Source organism: Echeneis naucrates, chromosome 9 (assembly GCF_900963305.1).
Source record: "Echeneis naucrates chromosome 9, fEcheNa1.1, whole genome shotgun sequence".
Lineage (NCBI taxonomy): Eukaryota > Metazoa > Chordata > Actinopteri > Carangiformes > Echeneidae > Echeneis > Echeneis naucrates.
The window spans coordinates 3488852-3512719 of NC_042519.1; the positions used below are offsets into that span (position 1 = coordinate 3488852).

Here is a 23868-nt window from a genome sequence, read left to right on the forward strand (position 1 = left end):
TGTCATCAGAAAGTGGTAAAAAAAATGACATATGAAGACAAATATATTTGCACCTTTTCAACTGATCCTCACAGGTGAAATGAAAACCATGCTGTCATGATCACTTCCGTAGATTGCCCATAAAAGTGAGGTCGCTCTCCTGGCAAAAAGAAGTCCGATTGTTTAAAAGTATATGGCATACTCACTTGATTAACTCCTTTATTTCATGCTCTCACTCATTTCTTCTTCATACAACATAATTCAATTATGGTGCCATTTAGAAGAAAATAGAATGCATGGACTGTAACAAATTGAAACAAATTACCTGACAGAAAAGGTCAAAACTTACCTTCACTGTCAGCTCCATAGATCTGGTCAACCGCCACATGAAATGTCACAAGTTGCAGGATTTCCGTTTTGTAACGTTCCACAAAATGCTGGGAACAGACCTTGGTTTTAACCTGGTTTCAAAAGTGTTTTCAGAGGTCCTCTAGGATTCTACGATCTAGGATGTTGCTGAGGAAGGCTGTACAAGTGACGGACACTTTAAGATGTTCCTGTAGCCAAGCTTGATAAGTTGAGTATAAGGTTAAACTCACCATGTCAAGTTTTTGCAGCCTCACAAAGCAAACATTGCTTCTCCAAATAAAGGTTGAGACCTGCTTATTCAGGCTGGCACCAATCGCTTTCAGTTTAAAATTCATCATTTGGCCTGAAGTGTTTGAACAAGTTTATGCTGGTCATCGTCTGTGTACCAATTTTGGTTTGTCAACGTCAGTTTTGTCTTGTCTACAGCTCAGTTTTCTTTATATTCAAGGTGGCACCAGTGATCTTTTTTTTTTTTTACATGTCTTTCAAAAAATGCAAAATTCCATGCAATTCTGGCACAGTTTCATGAGTGTTGGAGCATAACAAAGTCCCTAAAATGGCTGTTCAAGTGGCAAAAGAATCTTTACATCCTTATGCCTTGACCCCTGTTTGGCATGGGCAATCTGCCTCAACCACCTGGAGGCACTGAAGCAGTTTAATACAACTAAACAGTTAAATAGTGATATCCTATTCATTCTCCATGATCAACTGACGCATTGAACCTTTTTTTTTTCTAAATTGCTCAGCTTAAACACCAGTCTATCAATGTTTGTTGAAAGCCATCAGTTCAACTGTGTAAATCAATACCTAATACTCTAAACCTGTTTTTGCTCGAAAATACAAATGTCTTAACTCAATGTGGGTATTTGTAGTAGCAGCCTGGCTAGGGTTATTAATTAAAGTGTAAATAAAGATGGATCAACTCATTAAAGTGACATTGTCCATGTCATTTAAATGATTCCTGTCTCACCTGATTCATGGCCGATCCCCAAATGGGCAAAGTAGGGGTTGGGCTCAGGCCCCAGGAAAGCATAAGGTCTCATTAACCATGTTAGCACACCTAAGCATTCTGATCAGAGACTCAGGCTAATCATTTACTGGTTCTTTAGCAAACTAGAATTAGCAAACATGAATTAAATTAGACTACAACTGTATTCATAACAAGAAGTGGGATCACAGACTTTACCCTCTATTAGTTAGCTAACCGTAATATGAGACATGATATTTGAATTAAAATTTACCAAGTGGGCCAAGAGGTCACATTCAGTGACTCAAATTAGCTGAGATGAAGCATAGGAAAACTAGTGGCTGCTCAGCATGGCCTCAAGTCATCATTTTAAATGGAAGTAACTCCTGAGAGAGCTGATCTCAGTAGGAATGTATACTACTACCTATTTTAACAGCAGTATTTAAAGTCACTTAATTACATCTTTTTTTTTATTGGGGGGGGGGGTATGCCAAGTCACAGTGTTGCTGGTTGCATGGTAGCCTGTGAGTGTAGTTGTAAAGCACATTGTGTCCATTTGGTGTTGTGGTAATGACGGTTCACTTTTGTTGAGTGTTTATGTTGCTGCAGTGGTAAATTTTGGAGTTGGTCTATTTGTTGTGCTGTTGCACTCCATTTTCGTGTTCATAACCTGTATTAAAGGTTGGGTAAAAGCAGTGATGGTTTTTTAAAATGTCTTGTGTAGTGTGTTCTGCCAAAGAACAACTGGAATTTTATAATGCTTTTTGGCCTTTGAGTTGATACCCAGGATGGTTCCCTTTAGATCCAGCCAATTCTCATTTGACTGTCAGTCTGCTTCAGTGGAGTCAAACTGATTAGTGAGTGGGACATGTCTGTCACGATTAGCAGGGAAACACACAAGCAGAGTCAGGCAGGATCTCAAATCAAAGTCAATTTATTCAGGCAGGGGTCAAAACAGGCAGGCAGGCAAATTAGGCAGAGGTTCAGAATCCGCAGGCAGGGATTTGAGGTAATGAAGAGAAAGACGTTCACAATGTTTGAAGGCACACAAGGAAAACAAGGGTGGAACCGACTGACACTATGGACAAAATGATCTGTCACAGAAGGGAGGGAAATACATCTTATATACGCTGGGGAGAGGGTGACAATAAGATACAGGCCAGGTAATCACACAGGAGGAAGATTGACAAGACGACAGGGTAAACCCAGGGCTTCAAAGTACAACAGGGACACCAAAACTGAACTAACAGAGACAAAAGACCCTTAGAGGGCCAAGCAATGTCACCAACTACAACTACCAACTGCATAACTGCTGATTTCTTACCTGCCAAGCACAATGAAGCCTCAACAGATGTGAAAGTCAGTATGGATTAACTGGTCCCCTCGTTTGATTTTCTGTGGTTACAAATGGAACCTACCGTTACACTTAGCAAAACAATTTTAGTTTTGTTTTGCCATGTCTCATGCTGTCTACTTCACTTGTTCTAATCTGTATCAGTGTCTCCTGGATGCAGAACGATGACACTTTTTATTAATCTGACCGACCAGCTGATGTGTGCAGTAAACTGAGGGATGGAATAAGATATCTTATACTGTGACTTATTATAATTAAATGAACTTATGCATAAAGTGACTCTGGCTGATCAGTTTATTCTCTTTATATTATCTTCTCCAACCATTGATCTGTTTATACCATTAGTGTAGTAATTTTTGGTGACGTGTTTCTTTTTCTGACAAAAAATGTACTTTTAATGGCCTTATTAGGTGCCTTTTAAATACATTTTCTGTGCTCGACTGTTTCTATTGTGAGGTAGCAACATATCAAAGGGACTTCTCTTCACTCCCATGAATGATTCAGTGGCTTTTTGCTAAAAAGGTTCAGGTCAGGCAACACTGAGGGTGAATGTGAACACTGTTTTTGCTCTTCAAATTTTTTGTGCAAGCCAAATGCAGTCCAAAGTTCACAGGTATACACCAGACATCCTGAGGATTCTCCAGGAGGCTTATGTGAACAGCATGACAGAAGAAGGGCAAGTGGGGTCCTGATTCCCAAGGAAAAGGAGGCAGTGAACATCGGACAATTTAATCTCCCTACTTAGCGTTGAGGATGAAATCTGTTCGGGGCTATCACACAAAGGAGGAGCGAATACGTGCAGAGGAATGAGTATATCCATCGACACATCAGTGCAGAAGGTTCTCTAAATGCCTGGAACATGATCTGGCACCTGAGCCAAATGGCTGTGGTCAAGAAGAAATGATGCCCCATGAAGTCTTTCTGGACCGGGCCATTGCATGCTCTTTGTGCTCCATGAACTCATGTGGTCTGCTCTCGCTTTTTCCACACACCAGAAACCGTCACAACCCTGATCAAGTCTCACTTCCAGGACCTACAGGTCTGCTTTACCACATCGGAGTTTACCACCTACTGGAAGCGCCTGGAAGTGGGCAGGATATACCATGTCACTTCTGTTGTTCACATCGACATTCGAGGTTATTGATCAAGCCTCAAAGTGAGGTGTAGGTGGACTGAAAGCAAAACCTGGCCCACATGGATGATATCATGACTTTGAGCACCACTGTCCCATGCATGAGGAAACTGCTCAGAGAACTGGAGGAGACATTGCCTGGATGGAGACAAATATATTAAATTAAATCATGCAGTACGTCAGTCATGAAGGGAGTGCTTTCTGAACTGTGCAAATTCTTCACTGGAGAAAATCTGTGGACCATAGAAGTAAGGCAGCTGACTTTTACCATCAGAGCTGTACATGATATCCTACTGACACCAGTGGTTTGGTAAAGAGCTGGGATGTGTCCTCGGCTCCATGCTAGCTTCTCTCAGACACATTCTCACAGGGTGTAAAATCAGGCTCACCTAAGAACATTCTACTTTGCATGAAAACCAAGTCCTAAAGAGCTTTGCATCCACCCTGAAGGACAAGTGAGCTGCCACCAACTCCCTATCTCCTCCAGCATCAAGACACTTTGTAGGAGCTAAACTGACCAAGGATGGCTTCAGACCATCCGAACAAGGCCAGTTGGGCTTAGCCTGGGTCTGGAAAATGCTGGTGGACATTGGCCAATAATTTGGACTCCCTTTCAGATATTAATACCACGACTTTAAGACCTTGGAGGTCTATCAAGAAGGTTTACATCGTTTGGCTCACAGTACCCTGGGAGGATTCAGCCAACGAGACTCATGAGCAAAAATATCTAATATGTGAAATATCTATGCTGAGTTAGCTCCTGAAACACATGCACATATTCCTGTACACTATGCTCAGGATTCACATTCTCTGTAAGTGATACAAGAAATTTCCCTTTTCAATGTTATTGCTTCTTTTTTCTTTAGGACCGTTATTCCCCACCTCTCCCTTATTCTCTTACATGTGGGTGTCTTTGATCTTTGTGCAGGAATATCATGCCCAGCTGGAAGAGATGCAAGTTTCCATCAGACAGCTGGAGGAGGACCTGTCTGCTGCCCGTCGGCGCAGTGACCTGTACGAGGCTGAGCTGAAAGAGTCACGACAGACCAGTGAGGAACTAAAGAGGAAGGCTGCAGACTACCAGCACAGGATGCAAAAGGTCTATTCTGCAACTAAAACTATTAAGAGATGTCAAAGTGACAGTGTACCTCAGTGCATCGCTATCATGCAGCATATTTAACTTACTTTTGAAATGTCCTACTGTTTGATCCTCCTTGGGAGGGGTCTCACTGATTTTTCTAGTAACCTCATAGGTCAAAGAGCAAGGCAGAGCAGAGGCAGAGGAGATAATCACCAAGCTGGAGAAGGTACTTTATAAAGTTCATTCAATAATGAGATTGTGATATGTGAGTGTCAAAAACAGTCTTACTACTAGGACACTGAAAAGGACACTGACCAGACTTTTACCAAGCAGTAAATGTCACCAGTATATTTTTCTATTTTTAAGACCAATTCTGAGCAGCAGACAAAGATCCACGATCTTCAAGAGAAGCTTGCAAAGGTAAAATATAAATATTAATGAATTGAATATATAAACTTAAGGGAGAGTTTTAACAGCATTTTCAGAGAGAGAGTGGAATGACCTGCAGCATAGTTCCCTGCCCAGATTCAAACCAGGAACAATGGAGTTATATGGCATGCACTCTAAACCAGCTGACCACTAGTGCTCCCATTTTTGGCATTTTGATAACTTTCTTTTAATCCCCAGGCATTAAAGGCCAGTGCTGAGGCTACAGACCTTCTTCAGAGTGTGAGAGTGGCCAAAGACCGCATGGAGCGAGAACTAGAGAGGCTACAAAACAAGGAAGACTCTAGTGATAGCCTACGCAGATCCCTCCGTGAGACTGAGGTACATGTACAAGTCAGTGGTACCCATCTTACAAATACACAAGCTTGCATATGTGCGGTGTGGCCTTTTGTCTGTTTCTTCTCATTGTGTACTAAGTCTAGGTTTGCGAATGGGCAAAAAAAAAGTCAAACATTTTCAGGGAATTTTGGAAACGTTCAAAATTTTAAACCTTCCATGGGAATTATCAGAATTATGGGAATGAATGGGAACTAATGGAAATGAGCTCAAAAGTTTGGGAACTTTATCAAGTTTTAATCCTCGTATTGAACAATTAATCATATTAGCCCAGGCTTTGTCTTCTGTTGTCTTCCATTGGGTCCATTGCAGGACAGTGCCTTCTTGGCCAAAGTTTCTTCTCTCCCCTCCTGTGGGGTGGAGATTGTCCCTGGGGCACAGACTACTGTCGTCTGCCACAGTCTCATGGGTCTTGGTGAGTTTGAGGTACAGGGCCGTTGCCTAGCAGCTACACTAGCGGTGGTGTTTTGTCAGAACTGCCTGCTTCCCTTTGCTTTTCATCTTGCTGCGTTGCGCCTGTCCTTAATTGTTGACACAAGTTGTGTCTACTTTTTATGAGACTGATGCACTGTTCTCATAGCTTTCGACTATGAGGAAAAATACCTGACACACACAGAAACAGTAAAAAAACAGTCTCCATGTTGCATGCAGAAAGGGTTCTAAAAATTATCAGTGTATATGGGGAGTGTGATTAAGGAATAGTGCACATAGTCATCCGTACTTGCATTAGTCTGGTTGTTTCACTATAATATATTTTACCCGACTATATTTAAGTTCCTTGTTCAGGGCCAAGCCTAAATTTTAAAATAATGTCTGGTTTATTCCCATATATTGCTGTTAATTCCCCAATATTCTTATTAAATTCCATGGAAAGCTTCCAACATTGAAAACCCTAATATGTGTTGCTTTGCCACATCACAAAACTAAAAAGGTGCCATTGATAAATCTGGCTTGGTATCTGCTACTCACAAAGAGCCTGAGTTATAGCTTGTGCTGCCACACTGATGTGTGACTTGTTATGGAGCCTGAATGTTCATCACAATTGATTATAATGTAAAAAACAAGACAAGAGAATACATAGGAAGGGTTAGGGTTATTTTTCTGCTTAGTAAATTGTGGAAGAGAGACAGTAGGTTTCCCTGAACCTATCAATTGCATTGACATGGTATGGTGCCCACATTTAATTTTTTATCTGTTTCAAATATAATTCTGCAATTACACGGGACATAATTTTAATTTTTTTTAAGAAGAATCAATAGTTAGTATTTTGGGTGTTGTTGTAGGTTCTTTGGCAATCAGAATAGATTTATTTAGACAGGAGTGCTCTGACGCCATCACACATGATTGGAAAGTTCCCTGTGAGGAACATATGAAATTGACACTAACAAGCCAAATGGATGCAGTAGAAGATAGAAAGTGGAAACACAAAAAGCCAGTTTGTTGCATTTTTAAATATCCTTTAAATAAATGAAGGCCTGTTTGCTTCTCTCCATTGTGTGCAGGATGGTAGAAAGACGCTTGAGAACCAGGTGAAAAGGCTGGAGATTGTTGAACGTCGGGAGACTAAACTGAAGGATGAGATCCAGAGCAAGGCCCAGCAGATTCAGCAGATGGCAGATAAGATTCTGGTACCCTATCTTTCATTTCTTGTGCAGAGCAGACTAAGGGAGGTGTGACAAAGAGAGCGCAATGCCATCATTGCAGACAAAGTGTAATTTTACATGATATTTTAAAACCTTCAGGTTTATCATGTCTTATCTTTATGGTGAAATCTTATTTCTAAGTATACCACACAGTAATTTAAATATTGTCTGCAGTTAAAGATCTGCAAAGCCATGATACGCCCACACAAGGGCTGTCAATGAATGACTTTATTAGTGTCTTGCTCACGTTACTGTTTTGTTGCACCTGTTTGGGACATATTGAAACTATAATATATCTGTTTGTACAGACCTTCTGGTCTCTTAATACAAATACAAATACCCTGCATATATTCACCCTGTTTCAATCTGATCTGTGGCGTGTTTAAAAGTAATAAGTGACAAAAAATTAAGGACTATGCTAGGGAGAAGGTAATAGCGCCACTAAAATCTGTAATCTTACCGGCAGAAGTCCTTTTAAACAGTAAATAAATCTCTAAAACAATGTCTTAAACATAGTGTCCTCTTAAAACATGATTACAAGTTGAGAAGCACAGGTCTAATTCACCATGTCAATGATTGTTTCATAATTTAGAATTCACAATAATTTCTTCCTTTAGGTATTAAATTAGTTCAATCTGTGCTTTTCTTGGTATGGCCCATGAAATAGTCAATATAGAGCCAGTGAAGAAACTCAAAACACCTCAGTAATGGTAAGGCCTTATCTAACTGGCTCCACCACCAAAGTAGGCTGAGGAAAAGTTAGTTATGACTATGACTATTCACAAATTTGTAGGTTGTAGTTCATATTTCAACAATATTACAGAAAGGATAATAAGCAATGACTGCTTTTAGTATTTTCTCATATAGCTTCTGCTATGCATTGCCTAACATTTTTTTTATTTTATTTTTGTAGGCGTTGGAAGAGAACTTGCGAGAGACTCAATCTTCAGCTCAGAGGTTGGAGACTCATTTGAAGCAGAAGGAGAAGCTCTATGAGGACAAGATAAAGGTAAAATGTCACAATATTTATTTATACATATGCAGAACTTTGCAACAAGATAAAACAGCCAGGTGTAACCCAACGAAATGAAACACACCAGCAATCTATTAGTCACACTATTTTCTGTCCTGTTAAGTGATATCCTGGTTATAATTATGTGGGCTGCCTGGTATTGAGCAGGTGTTGGAGGCTCAGATGAAGGCGGACATGGCTGATAAGGAGATGCTGGAGTCCAGTCAGACCAAATATGAGGAGGAGGTGCAGGAAAAGTGCAGCATCATCAGTGAACAGAAGGCGGTAAGAACTGAGAAGCCTTACAGCAACACTGTATCAAGCATATTTTAAAATTTATCACACTGAAATATATTTCTTGCTTGAAATAAGCTTTGGAGGGTATTGTGATGCATGTAATTATGGCCCTTGGCCTGTTCACAAATAAAGACAGTGTTGTAAAAATGAAACTGAATAGTTAAACAAAACACAAGTTATCGTGTCCATAATTTCTATTCAGACCATAAATGCTATGGATTCTAAGATGAACAACCTGGAGCAGAGAATTGCTGAGCTCTCTGAAGCCAACAAACTGGCAGCCAACAGCAGCATTTATACCCAGAAAAACATGTAAGTACCTACAGACCCACTATTGAGAATTCACAGCATTTTTTAAAAACGTTCTCTTTTCATGAAATCCAATAAGGTGAATTGGCTTTTAATAGTTTTCCACAGTATCTTATCCCCTCCCCTTACAAAGGTGTTATCAAAGACTTAGGCTAAGTTATTAAAGTTCTTTTTCCATCAAAGTTTCATATGTTTGTCTGTACTCTTATCAGGAAAGCCCAAGAGGAGATGATCTCAGAGCTTCGCCAGCAGAAGTTCTACTTGGAGTCTCAAGCTGGGAAATTGGAGGCCCAAAATGCCAAACTGGAAGAGCATCTAGAGAAAATGAGTCAGCAAGAGCAAAGCAATAAGTGCAGCATCCTAGAGCTGGAAACTCGGCTCAGAGAGGTGAGGGATGCTGTATGAGGGTGGAGTCGAAGCAGAGTTGCATGGCAAGATTCATGTTTGATATTATATTCATTCATTATTGATTTTGTGTGTTTCAGTGTGTGAAATGTTTCAGTAAGATAATTTTAAAGGCTGATCACTTATATAATTTTTTTTTACACTTCCATGCAGATGTGCTATTGTAATTCTCTTTAGTTCTAAATGCAGTACAAAAACAGAATTTGAGTGTCATGTGCAATGCCCGCCCATCCTTGTGGAGAGTCCAGTCCCTCAGTGTACCCTGGCATGCATCACTTCTTCCTGCCTCTCCTTGATCCTGGAGCTGACGCTTATCCTAACCTTGTCTCTTTTGTAGATTGGGCTGGAGCATGAGGAGCAAAAGCTGGAGATTAAGAGGCAGGTGACAGAGCTGACCCTGACACTGCAAGAGCGCGAATCCCAGATCACCAGCCTGCAGGCAGCTCGCCATGCTCTGGAGAGCCAACTGCAGCAGGCCAAAACTGAGCTGGAGGAGACCACTGCAGAAGCTGAGGAGGAGATCACTGTGCTCAGAGTGAGAGAGAGAAAAAGTTGTGGTGTACTGAAGATGTTGCCTCAATTTGTGTTACATAATTCAGTGATGTCCGTCCCTCTCTCTTGTCATGTCTCCAAGGCACACAGAGATGAAATACAACACAAGTTTGATGCCTTGAGAGACAGCTGTGCGGTAAGGTGCTCACACACTCCCTTTTTTCTTTTTTCTTTTTTTTGTTGCTGTTTTAGTTTCTCCATAGATATTAAACAGCAGCTGAATCACACATTATTGCACCTAACAACCTAAAATAAATATAATATTTCATTCCATATGCGTTTCTGTCATCCTTGTGTCATACTTGGACATCGTTAAAAATATCTCTTGTCAACATCCACTAAATAAAATGTTAGTGGATGAAAGCTGTGCCTTAAATCACTCTCCATTTCGCCACACTGTTAAGAACCACAGGATGCCGACACAGAATAGGCAACTTTTAGATGAAATCAGTGTTTATTGTAAAGCAGTTAACCAGTTCAGTCTTTTGGGGGTTAGGTAAGGTGTGATGTGGAGGGCCGGAGAGCTGACTGGTTGACAATCCAGGTGGGTGGAGGGGGGTCAACAGGAGGGAAGGTTTCCAGGTTTCAACTGTGAGACGTGGAGAGTGGGATGAACACGCACGGAGGCAGGAAGCTTCATTCGGACAACAGAGGGGATAATGACCCGTACAATGGGAAAGAGGCCCCTGGAAGCGAGGAGACAATTCTGGAGGATAACCAAACTGACTAGGATGACCAGGAACAGGGAGCGAACTGAGCAGTCCAGCAGGTGGAATGTGAGTTGATTTACCTCTGGCACAGATAGCACAGGCTCGAATGAAGGCTCTGGTATCCTGGTCCATGGTAGGCCACCAACAACAGCGCTTAGCCAAGGTCAGAGTCTGATTCATCCCTGGATGACAAGCAAGCTTGGAAGTGTGAACCCACTGTAGAACTTGAAATCTGACAACATCTGGAACGAACAGACAGCCGGGGGGGCCACCACCACTTGGGTCAGGCTGTTTGAGCTGGGCCTGCTTGACTGTGGGCTTGATCTCCCTGACAAGGGAGGCAATTACTCTGGAGGCTGGCAGGATGTTTTCAGGGGTCTGGACAGTTTCCTCTACACAGAACTGGTGGGAAAGGGCATCTGGTTGGATCTTCCTAGATCCAAGTCAATATCAGAGTGTGAAATTGAAGTGACTGAAAAACAGACCGGCAAGCCTGGTGGGAGTTTGGACGACCAAAATTGCCTACATCTTGGTAGCGTTCTGCTTGGGATAGACGACGACAAAAGAAGGCACATGGGTGCAGATGTGACTCAGGACCCTTTCTCTGGGAATGGGCTCCTCCCACCCCCACCTCGGATGCATCCACTTCCACTACAAATTGCTGAGAGGGATCAGGTTGAATCAGGAGAGGGGCATAGGTGAACAAGGACTAGAGTTTGGCAAAGGCAGCGTCAGTTTCTGGAGCCCAGGTAAACTGGCGAGAGGGAGAAGTAAGACAGGTTAATGGTGCTATAACTTGACTGAAATTCCTCATGAATCTGTGGTAGAAACCTGAGGAATCTTTGCAGCTGTTTGTGGCTGGTAGGAGAAGGCTAATCAGCTACAGCCTTAACCTCCTCTGGATCAGTTTTGACTTGCCTAGCATGAAACTCACATTTTCTGCTTTCACAAAGAGTTTGTTTTCCAAAAGCCTTTGCAGAACTTGGCAAACATGATCGTGGTGTTCTGTGAGCTTATTGGAGAAGATCAGGATGTCTTAGTAAAAAAAACGACAAAGCAATTAAGGAAGTTTCAAACCATCATTAATTCAAACAATTACAGCATTAGTTAACCTAAATGGCATCACCAGATATTCAAAGTGTCCCAGAGGTGTGGTAAATGCCATTTTCCATTCATATCCCCTACATATGTGCACCAAGTGGTAAGTGTTACATAGATCCAGTTTGGTAAAGACAAAAGCAGCTGGGAGAGAGACGAAAACCAAGTCGATGAGTGGAAGTGTGCTGTAGAGAGGCCTGAACCAAACTTGGAGCCTGGCAAGTCTCTGGCATAGCGATAAGATCAGTGAGGTGGGCGAAAGAGAGCCTTACTTTTACTGAAGAGCTTGTGCATGTCATGGTAAATTTCAGGAACTCCACATAAATCAGGCTAGAAAAACCTCCAGCTGGTGAGAGAACTGATTGCAGACAAGTTTCATGGCATGTTTGGCTCCAGCTGTCTATTTTGCCATGTTAACATTCAATAGGTTGTGTTTAACCAGCCAAGGGTGACGGGTGACACAAAATGAGTAGAGCGTTGGGAGCAGTGATGAGGTGGAACTGAATAGTCTCCCTATGGTTACCTGACAGGTTGAGTATGATGGGCGTGGTGCGTAAGGTAAGGGGCCCTCCATCCAGTGCTAGGGTGTTCTGGAGGTCCTTCAAAGCCTCGGTGGTGATGCCACTCTCTGGTGATCCAGAGACCAGCAGAGGTAGCGACTGGAATTGACAGCTCAAGTTTGTTGGAACTTGAAAGCAGGGGTTTTTACTGCAAACTGTCTGAGTGTGGACATCCAGAACCCCCACACTTAATGGTGAGCCCTCCCATCTGGCCATATCAGGCAGAATGAAATGAAATGGCCAGGTTTGCACTCACCAGAGCTGATGAGCTGGGAGCGTTCCTCTGAGGATAGCCTGGCTCTGCCCGACTGCGTGGGCTTATTAGTGGGTGGTGAAGTGGAGACAACCAGGGCCGGGTTCATAGGCACAGGGACTGAGACTGAGGGAACTGGCTGTGTTCTAGTAGCTGCCAGCCCCAGGCCCCACCCAACTGCAGAGGACCCGAACCCTGGCTTGCCATGACTGGCTTCTGCACACTGTGTGGTGAGTGAAGAGTGATGTCTGTGAAATTTAGAAGGCAGGCAAGTGAGGGCCCATGGTGCTGCGGTCCCAGGGAATCCAGCAGGCTCCACACCTGGACCCGCCCCCCCCCCCCCCAGAGCAGTACGGCCACAGGGGCAGCCGTCGAAAGGCACCGCCAGCCCCTCCCCCACTGCTCAGGAGGGCCTGGGCCCCCGCCCCCAAATGCACGCAGACTCCACCCACCGCTACCTCCCCAGGCCCCAGCATGCCGGAGACACAGGAGATGGCCATGGCAACAACAGAAAGGAGGAATGGTCAGAGAGGTTAGGGAGGTCCAGCTGTGGTCTGGGGATCCACCGTAGGAGGGTAATAAAAATATTGCCATAAACAGGCGTTATCACCTTAGCAGAGAGAGTAATATTACGTATGAGCAGAGATGGTATATTCTAGCAGGCAAGGTCAAGATGCACATTCAGGGAGTCAATGAATGCAGCCCATTTTTTTGTTAAGAATCTCAATGGTTTTTTCGGATTGCAGATATTTTCTCCAATTATGTATATTCAGCAAGAAGGTTCAACCAGTGGGAGTTAATTTTTCCAGTAAACTAGGATTGTTTTCTTGGTGATGGCTCGAGCTGCGAGAACAGATTGGGATAGATGGTTTGGTAAGTTGGTTGCAGTTAGGTCACCGATAAGGCAGAGGTTAGGAGTTAGTCCCAGATGGAGGAGAGTGTCTGTGTTATCACTGAGCAGATGTTCTGCACAGGTGAACAGAGAGCGTGGAAATAAGTGTCCACTCATGCATCTCATATTGAGTGGTGTGTGATCTGTGAAGTACTTTGAACCGGATCAGGTATAAATTTTTTGTCACTTTAAATGTATTTTGGCAGATCTGGGTCCAGAAGTCAAAGTCAGCTGAGAGAGACAGCTCTGTTTCCGCTTTTTGATATTGGTGCTTGAGAGTAACTTATACATTTGAGAGGGTTTTTTATTCTTTTCGGAGAGAGCTTTGTGATGTGAATGACAAATTCTGGAGGCTGTATGATATTCTGGAGCCTAGGAATTTTCTTCTTAATTGTCTCGTCACCTGTAGGTAATGGAGAAAGTCTCCATTTCCTATTCCAAAAGTCACAAATAAATCTGTGTGTTTCAAAAGTAAGTTGTCGTGGAAGAGGCGATGGAGGCGGGTGATACCAATTCTTCTGAGGAGGGATTTACAAAGCCTGGGTTGTGCCAGATTGGGGAGAACATACAGGGTTCCAGTTGGGAACCTGCGGTCTCTACAGTTTTCCACCAAGCAGAGAGGGTGGAGGCAACATGAGGTTTTTGAATCAGTTATGATGCTTGAGGGTCATGGTAATAAGGAGAGGTCAGAGATACTGATGCTGTGACAGTTCAAGTTCAAGCCATTCATGAAATTTGGTGGATCCAATCCTCCTTCCAACTTAGTTTTTTGAAGGGTAGATCGGCAAATTTTTGTCTTTTTGTTCTTCAGTTAGAATTTTATAATAGCAGAATGTAAAGTTTGGAAGCACTTTGCTGTGGGTTTGAATGGGATCATGGACAATAAATGGCTGATTTGTGGTCAAATTTTGCATTTTAACCAAAGCTATACACCCAATAAGAAAGATGGGAAGATTTCACCATCCCAGGTCATCACAGATTTTCTCCAGGAGTGGCTCAAAGTTAAGGTGGACTAATTCTGATAATTTAGGTGAGATATTTATGCCCAGTATTTAATGTTGCCTGTGGAAAAGGAAAGTTGGACATTTTGGTCTGCAGGATCCCGAGCATTCTCCGTTACTGGTAATATTCTTAGTTCGAACCTGTTAATGGAATGTCAGACAGGACTGAGAAATTTGAAATGCAGTTATAGAGTTACTGCAATGATCTTCAAGGTTGCTGCAAGTAGAGTAATACATTGTCAGTCTATAAAGGAATAAAAGACTCTCCAAAGCCAAATTGTTGAAGGGTAGCAAAGAGGAAGAACCAGTTAACTTTGTCAAAAGCTTTTTCAGCATTGAGTGATACAACTTTTGCTTCTGTGAGACATACTGATCAAATTAAGGAGCGTTGTAGTGCCGACCTCTGATAAAACCTGTTTGGCCATTGAGAATCTTTAATGAGATTATTGTCTGCAATCTAGAGACAGGTGCTCTGGAAATAATTTTGATATTGATATTGATTGATGACAGAGGGTGTTAGCTAGAAGGGAGTGTTGGATCCTTACCTGGTTTCAAAACTAATTTAATATCAGCTGTATTAATTTGGGCTCATATATAAACAGTGTTTTTAATCTCACTGTCACTGTCCTGAAGAATAGAGGTGCCAGCACTGACCAGGAATGTTTATTAAATTCGGCAGGGAAGCCATTTGGACCAGGAGCTCTGCCTGCTGCCATAACTTCTAATGCAGTTAATGTCATTAATGGTCAGTGGTGCATCCAACAAGTTTCTTTGCTCTTCAGTCAGTTGAGGTAGATTTTGATTTTGGAGAAAGGAAGGCCTGAATGTCTTCAGGTTTGGGTTGTTGCGAATATAGATTTTAATAAAAACCTAGAGCTACAAACGTTGTTGTTTGATTGTTAATAATTTTTGCCATCTCTTAGCGATTGAGTTGCGTTGGGTTTCGTGTCCCAGCTACCCAGCACTGGTATAAATCCATTATTTCCATTTATATAGACTATTTCAAATGCCAAATTTCTTAACATATTCTGAGCACATTACTGCCCCTTTAAAGAGCTAACTTTTTCTAATTTGCATATTGCATTTACTTATACTACCATGTGGCCAAGATCAAGTTCTCACAAACATCTCATAACGAATTAAATCTAATCAGGGTACAGTGAAAACTGCTGACCAATTATGCTATTACATTTTTGGCTTCACTTATTCTCAGATTATAGAAATACTTAAGACTGTGTACACAAAAATTGGTGAAAAATAAATGAATAAAATGAAATAAAAATCATTCCACTGTCAAATGCCTTTGATGGTGTAATGACGCACTTCTCACTTGACAGTCATTTGGAATACAAAGGACTGCCAAATAAGTAAATTTGATGCAACGTTAAGGTTTTATTTTCACACATCTTGACTACAGACATACCACCACAGATGTTCTGTTACTCTGTTTTTGATTGGATAGCTATTGGTTTAAGTAGTAGTATATCACTAGTGGTATGGAATTGTTTTGGGCAATATTTAAGTAATTGAGGACAGCTTGAATATGGTTATTTCAGTTGCTGTATCAGTACCTTACATTGATTTTAACAAAGGGAATTCTCTGCATCTTTAAGTGATCTTTTTATTTGATATACACTCACAGACAGCAATATGTATTAAGCAGAGGATCCAAAACAGGGATGAAAAATGAGTGAAGACGCTTGCAAGATCACCACTTCATCCATTGCTGTGTTGTTCGCTCAGCCCCACCTTAAATTTTTAGTGTCTGCTGTCCATCTATTTCTTGTCAGGAGCAGAAGCAGAAAATCAGTACATAACAGACAGCTAATTTATGTACTCTTACCCCCTCACACTTGAAGTTCTGCCTTCCCACGGGAGACTGAGATTAAAGGGTTCTTAACAGGCCTCATCAGCCTTGAAACCCTAATGTTCATGCAGCATGCACAGTAGTCAGCACTAATTAAGGGAACAGACTGATGCTGAAGAAATGATTAGCTTGCTTCCTGCTCTGAATCATGTTATGTTCATCCTGTTGTGAAAATGACGACTATGACAACATTCCAGTCCTAGCATGTATATCTGAATCATGTATTAGTACAGCGGAGGAGTTGAGGACTTTGTGGGGAGTCAAGCTTTTGTGTTCATGAATGAGACAGTGCTATACTTTATGCAAGATGCTTGAAACATCTTTTAATGATTAAACTGCAATACCAAAATTTCATCATTACATTCATTACATTCTTCATCCAGACCCCTTTAAATCATCTGTGTGTTAACTATTACGACTTAGAAAACAAATGTCTATGTGAGTCAGTTTTCCTTATTTGATCTTATTCACGGTTTTAAGTAAATAATAGTAGATTAGCAGCCTTTTCATGAATAAGAAAAACAATGTATAATTAATGCAAATGGAAGCCTCATTTCATTATTCATGGACTACAAAAACTAAGATTTTTGGTGTAGAGTGCTGTGCTGTAGTGTGAATATTGTCCTCTTTTTAAATGTACACTTCGTGATTACTTTGTGTAGGTGATCACAGATCTCGAAGAGCAGCTGACCACACTGACCCAGGAGAATGCTGAGCTGAACCGTCAGAACTTCTACTTGTCCAAGCAGCTGGATGAGGCCTCTGATGAGCGAGAAGACCAGCTGCATCTCAGCGAGGATGTGGACCGGCTGCGACGGGAGGTGGCAGACCGTGAGATGCACCTGAACAACCAGAAACAGGTACCCAACTTGGTCATGTGGGTCTCCAAAGTCTTAAAAAAAAAAAAAAAAAAAAAAAAAGTAATTCAAAAGGAGAATGGTCAACTATGCATTTGGTGGGATGATGCTAAACTCTTAACTTTCAAAAATCAGCCATGTTGTTGATGTCCAAAGACATCACAAACTGAGGAAAAAAGTTTGTGTAATTCCAGTCATAATGTTGTTGAATACTACACAATATGAGTGCAGTCAATATATTTATTGAATGAAAACAGAAATCTTTCTATAGCAAGAAAACATCAGAGAAAGTGATGAAACAGTTTGTAATGGGAGATTGCATTTCTTTACTAATTATTATATTTAATTATTTACTGTCATTTTTTTGATTTATTGATAATTTTAGAGAAGTTTGAAATGAGTTTCCATCTTGGCATAACTCAGGAAACACTGGTGTGTTCTAAACATTCATTCTCACACAACAGACAGCTGATTTTGCACGTCCGATCGTCAGTGTTTGCCACTGTGTCAACGTGTTATCAGCGTAATCTAGGTGGTTTTCAAAATTCTGCTTGAAACTACCACAATATGGCAGCTCTCTCTAGTTTACCAAAAGACTCGCCTTCCTGATTTCTAAGACAGTTGTACTCCTTTCTCTTTTTCAGATTCCTTCCCTCTGCTCACTTCCCACTCACAGCCAGACACTAGGTTTTCACTTAGATTATTTTCTGTCTACACAATGACTGTGACAGGTGACCCAGACATGTCTCTTGGGCTTGACATTGTTAAGTGTAAATCAGGCAATCTGGGAATATTATATTCTGCATTCTGGATGCAGCAGGAGAGAGTGTAAGCAGGGAGGCAGTGCGATGTGTGTGCTGCCCCAGTGGGTGGATATGTGTGTGGGTGTCCAGTAGCGCTCTTGGTCTTGTTGGTTGTGTAACCAGCAGTGAAAGTCATAGACGAAGGATGGGTTGATGTGTGGGAGGGATGTGTCATCCCCATCACTCCCAGGTCGTATCAGCCGTGGAAGCGTTGGACTTCTGAGGGCTGTGGGGTTGCTGCAGCACCAGCAAAGACTATATTTGTCTCCTAATGCTTTGTCTATAGCGGTGTGTTTTGAAACATGAAACACAGAGCTTTGCGTAGGTCTTGTGAATAACACAAAAGCATGTAAATAATCCTACATGAGTACTAGTTCTGGTTATATAGCGGAAACCAACGCTTGTGGAAGACTTAATTTCTTATTTTATTTACCAGTGAGAACATACAGTACGTACAGTTTTTACATAGAAGAATTTTGTTGAGCTCTGGCCTTTGCCCAGTCTCTTGTTTGAATCTTGTTTCCTATCAGAATCTTGAGACACTGAAGACGACATGCACCATGCTGGAGGAACAGGTTATGGAGCTGGAGACTCTGAATGACGAGCTGCTGGAGAAGGAGAGACAGTGGGATGCCTGGAGGTCAACGGTGGAGGAAGAGAAAAACCAGGCTGAGAGAAGAGCCAGGGAGATACAGAGACTGCTGGACACAGAAAAACAGAGCAGGTAACAACCCCACACACATGCAAGCCACTATACCGCAACTAAGTGAAATTTTATTGAATAAGATGTCATCTAAATCTGTCCCAAGTTTACCCTGCAGTTGGATGTCACATTTTGGTTGTAGCTTTTTTTTTTTTTTTGTTATTGAGGTATAATTTGCCTTCACCACATTACTTTTATAGAACATAATATAACTTAACCACATGACATTTTGGAAATGTGTTAGTATCTTTTTTCTACACTGGAAAACATTTGCTTTCAATGTTTGTGTTGCTGTCAGTATTGGAGCTGGCTCCTTACACCTACACACGCTGAATGCAGCAGATTTGGTCATATACTGGAGGGCTTTTTCAGAAGGTTTTATGAAAAATATATTCAATTATTTATTGGTGCATGAAGGAAACAGAATACATAAAAACCATATTCAAGCAATATTTTTTTACTTCTCCTTTGTCCTTCTCTGAGCCAAAGTCTTCACACTAAACTAACCCCTTAAAAACAGCAGACTAGAAACTATTCTCCCATAAGTATATTAAAGTTCTACCGTACTCAGAAGGAGCATGCAGAGTATCTACCAGAAGCTAGTCCAAAGGATTACACCCAGAGTCAGTCTGGGTTACTGCGCGTCATTGCCACACTTCCTGTCCTGTCCTCTTTCCTGTTATTATCTCATAAAAAGCAGAAATATTGGAATAATTGTAACACATAGAGAAACAATATCATCAAACTCAAAGTGCGTACCAGAAACAAACAAACAAACAAACAAAAAAAAAAGTAGTGCAAACAATAAGTAAACAAGCGAATGAGTGCAAACACTGCTACTTTACTGTACAGGCTTCGCGCGGAGCAGCGCAGCTCTGAGTCTCGTCAGGCCGTGGAGCAGGCAGTTAAGGAGCACAAAGCTGAGATCCTCGCCCTTCAGCAGGCCCTCAAAGACCAGAAACTCAAAGCTGAGAGCCTTGCAGACACTGTAAGCATTTCCACACTGGTAAAGAGTATTGTACTTTTTCTGGTTAGAATATGTTCCTGCATAATCTTGCTGCTCCCTGTTCTCAGTTGAATGATCTGGAGAAGAAGCATGCCATGCTCGAGGTGAACGCCCGCAGTCTGCAGCAAAAGTTGGAGAGTGAGAGGGATCTGAAACAGAGACTGTTGGATGAGGTAAATTCTCTATTGTCACAGGGATATTTTAGTGCAAAAGTCTCTACAAATGATGAAAGTTAAAGGCAGTGAATGCTAAGTATGCTACAAACAGACATTAAAATGGACCTTGTATTCAAATATATGTCATGTATTTTTTAAATGAACTAGAAAAACAGAAATAAATAATCTGGATGACCTCTTGAAACACTCAAAACTCCACTTCTGTTGGGCAGAAAGGCAATGCCCCACATGATTACGGAGGCGAACTGGATGTTTTAGGAGGTACCTGACTAATGTCGCGCTGTTCTGCGGCAGTGATGCACAACCCGGTGTACAGGAAGTCATTTAAAGGAACCTTCATGTGCAAAGCCATTACAAAAGTCTGAAGACTCCAAAGAAACATTGGAATGAGACTTATATGTATTGGGAACAAACACTGTTAAACAACAGTTTAACCCTTGGCTGGCCTTGGCTCTTTTTCTGTGATGAACATATAACGGACCACAAACTTATTCCGTCCTACACATATACATAACATATATGCTATTTTACCCAGCCTAATAAAAGTGCTGATATTGTTTACTTTCACTCCGTCCTCCTGTCTGGGCCTGCTGCTAGTGTGTCTGTGTGTTTAACTTTTAGTGGGAGATTTGTGTTTCTTCCCCTGCCGTTCCAGCATAAGGTTGCAACGTTGTTGCAAAATTCAAGTACCAGCAGTGTCTGTTCTCACATTCCAGCACATTTTCTCCTTTGTCTAGTTGAATCGAATCTTTATTTTCTAATACTCTGTCCCAGGTGCAAATTGGGGGTGGGACACAATAAGTATAGCTTTGCCAGGGTGGTTCCTTATCACAACTGGATTTGAAGGGATTCCACAAACATTCCCTGGATACAAACGTTTGACAGTCAGTCAACAAATGAATGGTGAAAAGAGGTTCCCTTTTTGTTGGAAAAGTCGAAAAGTAGAAAAGTAGAAAAGTCATGGGACATAACAGCTAGTTTACTTTCACAGCAAGAGAAACTGCAGCAGCAGATGGACGCGCAGAAGACCCACATTTTCCGTTTGACCCAGGGGCTGCAGGAAGCCCTGGACCAGACTGACTTGCTAAAAACTGAAAGGACTGACCTGGAATACCAGCTGGAGAATATCCAGGTGCTGCTACACACACACACACACACACACACACACACAAAATAACATTCATAAACATGCATACAGGTGTACACAGAATATTAGGTGGTCATTCCCATTGTCTCACTGTCCTGTCCCTTTGTTTTGATAATGAATTATACATACATACACATATCTTGATTTACTCTACAGCCTTTCTCTGTGTCTCTGTCACCTTCTCTGTGTGAAATGAAGTACTGAAGAGAAATTCATGGCAGTAGTGATGTTCACTTAGCTCCACCTGCAGGCTGTGTACTCCCATGAGAAGGTGAAAATGGAGGGGACCATCACCCAGCAGACCAAGCTCATAGACTTCCTCCAGGCCCAGGCCCACGGTGGCTCCAAAAAGAAAAAGGTCAGATGGGCTTATACATTTATTTGGAATGATTTGTCATTTGTCATGGCTCAATGTTTTAAAGTCTCTATCTCTAGAATGAGGGGGTTACTTTCGACTTGCCAAACAACCACCACCTTATGTCATAGTAGCCCCAACATATTTCATAAGCTCAGAAAAAACAAAGTCCATAAGGTCAAATCTATGGAGGAGGGGAAATTGTCACAACAGTGTGACCAAATAATCATATCTCATCATATTTTTAGATTATGTATTAAAGAAAGACTCATTTTCTACCGTTTATCTGTCAGCATTACGAAAGACTTGTGAATTTAGACAACATAGTAGCATATCACTTTTTTACAAATTAATTTCAGTTCAGCCTCAGATTATTCACATTATGCATAAACCATAATTACATCTTCCTCCCTCTTTGAATATTCAAATATTAACTATCAGCCACAGTCCCTGATTTACAATTAGAAACAAACAGAAAAATAGTCAAAAATTGACTAAGTCCTGTAGCTAAATGGTCTTACCGCACACAATACCTTCATTATCTTCCTGGCAAAGATATTGACAGATCGAATCTGAATACTCATCTCTAGGACAATGTGGTGTGTTTCTGTGTGTGTGTATCTCAGGGTCTGTTTGGCCGTCGTCGGGAGGATCTGCTGGCTGCCATGGCTTCTCAGGCCCAGGCTCAGGGGCAAAGTCAAGGCCAGGTATCCCCTGTACCCCCCATCCAACCGGTCCCTCTCCAGTACAGCGATATGAAAGCGGCTCTGGACAAAGAACGTGCACGTTGCTCTGAGCTGGAAGATGCTCTTCAGAAAATGAGAGCAGAGCTGCGGTCACTGAGAGAGGAAGGTCAGACCATATTACACACTCTGGGGCTCTGAACGTCAATTTCAATAACAGTACATCCAAAGTGATCTTTTTTTTTGGAAGAAAAGAAATAATCAGCTAATGTCAGGTCCGAAAATACTTGGACAATCAAACAATTTTCAGCATTTCAGTTCTGTACACCACCGCATTGGATTTCAAATGAAACAATTAAGGTGCGCTTTAAGTGCAGACTTTCATCTTTAATTTGAGGGTATTAACATCCAAATCAGGGGAATGGTGTAGGAATTACAACACATTTTATGTGCCTTCCACCTTTTTAAGTGACCAAAAGTAACTGGACAGCCTAATCGGATATCAAATTTTAACTTTCAATACTTCGTTGCAAACCCTTTGCAGTGAAGGACTGCAACCCTTGGGCTTGGGACAGCCCAAAGTCCCAAGCCCATAGACATCCCCAGACTCTTGGTTTCGTCCCTGGTCGGTCCCTCCCTAGGCTTCTGCTGCAGCTAGCTTCAGCTCCAGCTTGGTCTTTTGTGGTTCTTCCCTTCAGTTTTGCCATCATCAATCAAAATGCATGCTCAATTGGAGGTCGGTCAGGTCAGGTTGATTGACAGAACAGTCCACTTCTTTGCCTTAAAAAACTCTTGCTTTCTTTTGCAGCATGCTTCAGGTCATTGTCCATCTGCACAATGAAGCTCTGCTCAGTGAGTTCTGAAGCAGATTACATTTCCCAAAATACTTACTGTCATCCTGCTTATTTTGTCACATTAATAAATATAAGGGAGCCAGTTCCATTGGAAGCCATTCATGCTGACGTCATTACGCTACCACCACTACGCCTCACTGATGAGGTGGCCTGCTTTGGATCTTGAGTAGTTCCTTCGCTTCTCCATACTTCCCATTATTATGGTACAGGTTGCTCTTGTGTCATCTGTCCAGAGGATATTGTTCCAGCACTGTGCAGGCTCTTCCGGATGTCGTTTGGCAAACTCTAATCTGGCCTTCCTGTTTCATGTTGACCAATGGTTTACACTTTGACTTTGACACAGATACATCTGCACTTTAAAGCACATCTGACTTTTTCATTTCAAATCCATTGTGGTGGTGTACAAAAGCCAACATGCTGAAAATTGTGTCAGTGTCCAAATATTGACCTGACTGTATTTCAACTCCAGCACTACAGTATAAAGATCACGGCAGCTCGACAAACCCAGGCTCAGCGCGGCAGCAGATGATCATGTCTGCCATGGTTAAGTCTCCTGAGCACCAGCAGGCCCCGTCCAGCTTGGCACCCTCCAACTCTGGACGCAGGAAGGAAACTACAACTTCAGCCGACGGTGAGTAAGTTGATGTTGTTTACTGATTTGAAAATGACATGCAGATTTTTAGCTACATACTTGACACACTGCCCCTTATGTCCTCAAGCAAACATATGCACAACAACACACACACGTATAGAGACACAGATCTAATCTCACTCATGAAGGATCATTTACGGAGCTCTTTCTATCCTTTTTTCACACAACTTACAGAGAGAAGGAGAGTCACTTTTGAAAGTAAGTCATTCATATTAGTTTCTGCAGCTTGATCTCTCATCTCTCTTCTCCTTTCACATCATTCACATTCTCAAAAGGCCAGATTTTGAAAGCTCTGCACTTCCGTAAAATCTCAAATTCAACCAGGCAGGATGGGTGAGCCTGGGAGATCTTCAAGCAAATTTACCTCC

The 23868-nt window shown here is 41.8% G+C and overlaps 1 protein-coding gene across 1 annotated transcript in view; it reads left to right on the forward strand.

Annotated features, from left to right (window-relative positions):
• Positions 1-23868, forward strand: part of citb (citron rho-interacting serine/threonine kinase b) — a 42581-nt gene that overhangs the window by 9000 nt on the left and 9713 nt on the right. The window contains exons 4-23 of the mRNA XM_029509846.1: positions 4730-4900; positions 5055-5108; positions 5249-5302; positions 5510-5650; positions 7168-7293; positions 8222-8317; positions 8489-8605; positions 8820-8929; positions 9139-9313; positions 9669-9866; positions 9966-10019; positions 16927-17124; positions 18455-18648; positions 19480-19615; positions 19702-19806; positions 20801-20941; positions 21195-21314; positions 21938-22163; positions 23318-23479; positions 23675-23698. Coding sequence (XP_029365706.1) covers positions 4730-4900; positions 5055-5108; positions 5249-5302; positions 5510-5650; positions 7168-7293; positions 8222-8317; positions 8489-8605; positions 8820-8929; positions 9139-9313; positions 9669-9866; positions 9966-10019; positions 16927-17124; positions 18455-18648; positions 19480-19615; positions 19702-19806; positions 20801-20941; positions 21195-21314; positions 21938-22163; positions 23318-23479; positions 23675-23698 — 2602 coding nt within the window. The remainder of the gene's footprint in view (positions 1-4729; positions 4901-5054; positions 5109-5248; positions 5303-5509; positions 5651-7167; positions 7294-8221; positions 8318-8488; positions 8606-8819; positions 8930-9138; positions 9314-9668; positions 9867-9965; positions 10020-16926; positions 17125-18454; positions 18649-19479; positions 19616-19701; positions 19807-20800; positions 20942-21194; positions 21315-21937; positions 22164-23317; positions 23480-23674; positions 23699-23868) is intronic.